This window comes from Cetorhinus maximus, chromosome 32 (genome assembly GCF_964194155.1).
Source record: "Cetorhinus maximus chromosome 32, sCetMax3.hap1.1, whole genome shotgun sequence".
Classification (NCBI taxonomy): domain Eukaryota; kingdom Metazoa; phylum Chordata; class Chondrichthyes; order Lamniformes; family Cetorhinidae; genus Cetorhinus; species Cetorhinus maximus.
Window position 1 is genome coordinate 14,399,245 of NC_135910.1, and position 4,726 is coordinate 14,403,970.

The following is a 4,726-nucleotide window of genomic DNA, read 5'->3' on the forward strand; positions in this document are numbered from 1 at the left end:
TATTGATCACCAAGACTCTTGCTGTTCCTCTCAAGCTTTTGTCTCCCGTCCTTCTGAAACCAAATAGTCCACTCTACTCATCTTCCATCCTCACTCCATCTTCACTGGGTTGGCTACAGGCCTTATTGCAAAAGCCATCAACATACAAGTCCATAAAAATATTTTATATTTTAAAAAATTTAATGGAAGGCAAACTGGTCTTTCATATGAGCCCCAGACTCATATAATCATGGAATACCCCCACTTGACTCTGTCATGAAGCCATTAATGTCTATAATGTAATTGGAAATTATTTTTTATAATAAAGGTTTATAGGAAGGCACTTGCATTTTGTTGGATAGAGCATTCAAGAATGGGAGTGAAATCTTGCGCCTAGCTAGAAGAGACCAAGCAATGTTTATATTACTAATAAAATTGGTGCTATGAAAGGAGTCCAAAGGATACAAGGAGAAGTTACATTCAAAGAGAAGTGCTGGGTAGAACAGAAGGGAGTTTTGTGTGTGCAGGGCAGAGGCAATGTAACGTCTAAGCAGCTGTAAGCCTACAACTGTCTGCCAAGGAACCAAAGTGAAAGGAACCTCATAAGGTGAAAATGCTTTGCCTGGTGTCTGGTTAAGTCTATGGGTTGTTGTTGTCTTATTGGAGATTAGTTTGGGAATTTGTTAAAAAGTTATGACAGTAGTAATTTGTAGCCATGTGTATATGTTTAACTTGTGTAAATTAATAAATGTCTCATGTATTTTGGTATAAAAACCTCTCGAGAAATGGTGGCCTGATTCCTGAATTTAGAGCTGCATCTCAAACATAACACTTGAAAATATAGGTTATGACAGTTGTTTAAAGTTTCCCTCTGGGATTATAAATAACTCAGCTTTTACCAACTGCTGTATCGTAACAAGCTTCAACAACACTCAAGAAGTTGACAATGTCCAGGACAAAGCAGCCACTTGATTGGCACCCCATCCACAAACATTCACTCCCTCCACCATCGACACACAGTAGCAGCAGTGTGTGTACCATCTACAAGATGCACTGCAGCAACTCATAAAGGTTCCTTTGACAGCAACTTCCAAACCCACGATCTCTACCATCTAGAAGGACAAGGGCAGCATTCACATGGGAACACCACCACCTGGAAGTTCCCCTCCAAGCCAGGCACCATCCTGACTTGGAAATAAATCAGCCGTTTCTTCACTGTCGCTGGGTCAAAATTCTGGAACTCCCTCCCTTACAGCACTGTGGGTGTACCTACACCACATGGGACTGCAGCGGCTCAAGAAGGCGGCTCACCACCACCTTCTCAAGGGGCAATTAGGTATGGGCAATAAATGCTGGCCCAGCCAGCGACGCACACCTCCTGTGAAAGAGTAAAATAAAGCTCATGATGGTCAGAGCACCACGATGAAATGTTCCCTACCCATTTCACCCCACAGCCATGTTATGTTATTCTGCCCGATCCAATCTGGGACAGCAACATGGCCTCAACTTATATCCTGCTGTTATTGTAATAAAACAACCCAAGGCATCTCACAGGAGGGGCATGGAACAAGATTTGACAACTGAGCATGTGAGGAGATGTTAGGACAGGTGACCATAAGGTTCGTCAGAGAGGTGGGGAGCATCCTAAAGGTGGCGGGGGGGTGGGGAGGGAGAGAGAGAGAGGTGGAGGGGTTTGGAGGGGGAATTCCAGAGCTTGGGGACCGAGGCAGACAAAGGCATGGCCACTGATGTTGGAATGGTGGATCTGGGGGATGCGTAAGAGGCCAGGATTAAAGGGGGCGCAGAGATTTGACAGGGTGGTAGGGCTGGATTAATATCTAGGGAGGATCATGTTGAGGAAAAGCACCAAACAGATGTAAAAGAGAATTTGCAGAGTGGACAATGATTGGTTTGAAGGAGCTGAGCAACGCAAAGGCACGGAAGAGAACCTCTTCACGGCTGCCACAGGTGAGTGATCAGAAGCACACTCGACCGTCTCTTGGGCTGTCTTCGGGTTTCTCTCCAGCCAGCGACTGAGGTAGAGAATGGACGGGCAGCTGCAGTCCCAGGGATTGCTGTACAAGTGGACCTGTTTCAGCTTCACCAGGGGGTCCAGCAACCCGTCGCCGATGCTGGTGAGCCTGTTGAAGTTGAGGTGCAGGAGGGTGAGGCGGGCGAGGTTCCGGAAAGCGGCCGCGGGGAGGAAGGTGATGGCGTTTCGGTCCAGGTGCAGCTCTTGCAAGTTCCCCTGCCTCTCCAGGGTCTCGGGGGCTAAGGTCGCCAGGTGGTTATTGTGGAGCTGCAGCTTCTTCAGCCTGTGGAGATGGGCGAAGACTCTGGGCGGCAGGTAGAGGAGGTGGTTGAACTGCAGCTGGAGCTCCTCCAACCTTTGCAAGTCCTGGAACAAGTCTGGCTCGATAGTGCTCAGCCAGTTACCATCCAGGTGCAACTCCTTCAGCTTCTTCAAGCTCTTGAAGAGCCCCTGGGGGATGGTGCCGAATACATTGCCGCTCAACTGGAGCTCCTTCAGGTTCACGAGGGACTCAAAGATGCCCCGGGGGAGGGCGGTGAGGCGGTTGTGATTGAGTTGCAGGATCCGGAGCTCCGTTAGGCCATCAAAGGTTTTCTCGGGGAGGGAGCTGATGTTGTTCCGTTCCAACTGGAGCTCTCGCAGGTTCCCCAGGCCCCGGAAGGTTGCCACGGGAACGACGCTCAGCCGGTTGTTGTCAAGGTACAAGGTCCTCAAGTTGGTCAGGTTGTGGAAGATGCCCTCGGGCAGGCTCGAGAGCAAGTTGTTGTCCAGCTGAAGCTCCCTCAGCTCGGACTGTTTCTGAAATAGCTCCGGTGGCAGAGACGAGATGCGGTTGTTGTCCAAGTGGACCTCTTTCAGGCTCACTAGGCCGCCGAACACTGGCCCAGGCAACGAGTCGATGTAATTGTTGAACAGGTTGAGTATAGTCAAGTTCTGCAGCTCACGAAATGCTCCGGGAGGGAGGTGAGTGAGGTTGTTGAAGCTCAGGTCTAGGTGCCTTAGTTTGGTCAGGCTGAGCAAGGCGTCTTCCGGGAGTTGCACCAGCTCATTGTTGCTGATGTCGAATATCACCAGCCTCTTGAACTGGGGCAGGAATCCTTCGGGAAGGAAGGAGATGCGATTGTTATTCAAGTAAAGATCCTTCAACACTTTGAGGTTCGCCATAGCTTCCTCGGGCACCGAACACAAGCGATTGTGGCTAAGACTTAGGACCTGGAGTTGATCGAGGTCATCTAATGACCCATTGGTCAAGGAATGAATAACGTTGCTTCGGAGGTAGAGCTGTTTAAGGTTCTTCAGTCCCTTAAAGGTGCCAGGCTGGAGCTCGGAGACCTGATTGCCATTAAGCTGAAGAAAATCCAACTGACCAAGCTCACTGAAGGTTCCGGGGACAATGCTCGTGATCTTATTCAAACTCAACGCGAGTTTCTGAAGCATCGAAAGTCCAAAGAAGATGCCAGGGTTCAAAACCTGAAGGCGATTGCCGCTTAGGTGCAACTCCTTGAGGTTTCTGAGGTCGCTTAGGCAGCCCGGGGACAAGGCCGTGATCTGGTTTTCACTCAGGAAAAGCTTGCTCAGCTGCGGCAGGGTGGCCAACGCTTCGGTCGGCACCGAGGTGAGGTGATTGTGGCTGAGGTCGAGGGACAGGAGGTGGCCCCTGGGCCTCTTCCGAGGTGGCACCATGGCGTCGCCGTGCCCAGGGCCGTAGCTCCAGAAGTCGGTCGGCAGGACGTCGGAGATGTTGTTGTGCTGCAAGAACAGCTCCTGGACGTCGGGCGGGAGGTTCCCGGGGACGGCCCTCAGCTTCTTATTGATGCACCACATCATCCGCGTGGCGGAATCCGTGCACTCGCAGGGCAGGCAGGGGTCTTCGGCCGGTGAGCAGATTCTCACCGCGCACAGCATCAGCCCCAGGGCACCAAGAACCAAGGGCAGTGTCTTCATGGTGAGATGGTACAACTGGAAAATAAATACATCGTGGACAGTGCTGCTGCATCCAAACGCTAACTGCAATTGGTCACAATCCCACCCCCCCGCCAACTCCTTTGTTGTCCCCATACCCATTGCCCCCACCCCCAGCTCACCTCGGTTTTTTCCCTCCCCATCAAAAGATGTCCCCCTTTCCCATTGGGAAGGCTTCAGGTCTGAATCGGGATACAGTCCAAGGTACGATCCGGGATCCCCATCAGAATATCTGATAGTCGGGTGGGCATTGGCAGCACAGTTCACCTCAAAACTTGGCCCTAGCACCACCCCCCACCCCACCCCCCGCCACCCCAAACAGCAGGTGGGGCAAGGATATTGGAGGATCTGGTGGGGGGGGGTGAATTATTTCGGGGCCATCGGGGCTCAAAGGCAGAAATGAAGGGTTTTGTTTTTTGCGCTCGATCTGGCCTCACATAGCACCTCACCCACCCCACCCCACCTCACCCACCCCACCCACCCCACCCACCCACCCCACCCCACCCCACCCCACCCACCCCACCCCGCCCCACCCCACCCACCCCGCCCCACCCCACCTACCCACCCCACCCCGCCCCACCCCACCCACCCCACACTGCCCCACCCCGACCCACCCCACCCGCCCACCCCACCCCACCCCACCCACCCCACCCACCCCACCCCACCCGCCCACCCCACCCCACCCACCCACCCCACCTCACCCCACCCACCCCGCCCCTGCTGCCCACACTTTCAAAAGCAATCTCTTATGAC

At 52.9% G+C, this 4,726-nt stretch overlaps 1 protein-coding gene across 1 annotated transcript; it reads right to left on the reverse strand.

The window, feature by feature from the left end:
- Positions 1–1,810: 1,810 nt before the first annotated feature.
- On the reverse strand, positions 1,811–3,920 carry LOC144671297 (uncharacterized). Its single transcript, XM_078533106.1, has one exon. It carries the CDS (start codon positions 3,914–3,916, stop codon positions 1,811–1,813), a length of 2,106 nt encoding a protein of 701 aa, XP_078389232.1. The 5' UTR covers positions 3,917–3,920.
- Positions 3,921–4,726: the final 806 nt, after the last annotated feature.

Bases quoted from the DNA above. Each gene is read 5' to 3' on its own strand.
- LOC144671297 (XM_078533106.1), bottom strand. From the start codon at position 3,916: ATGCTGTGCGCGGTGAGAATCTGCTCACCGGCCGAAGACCCCTGCCTG.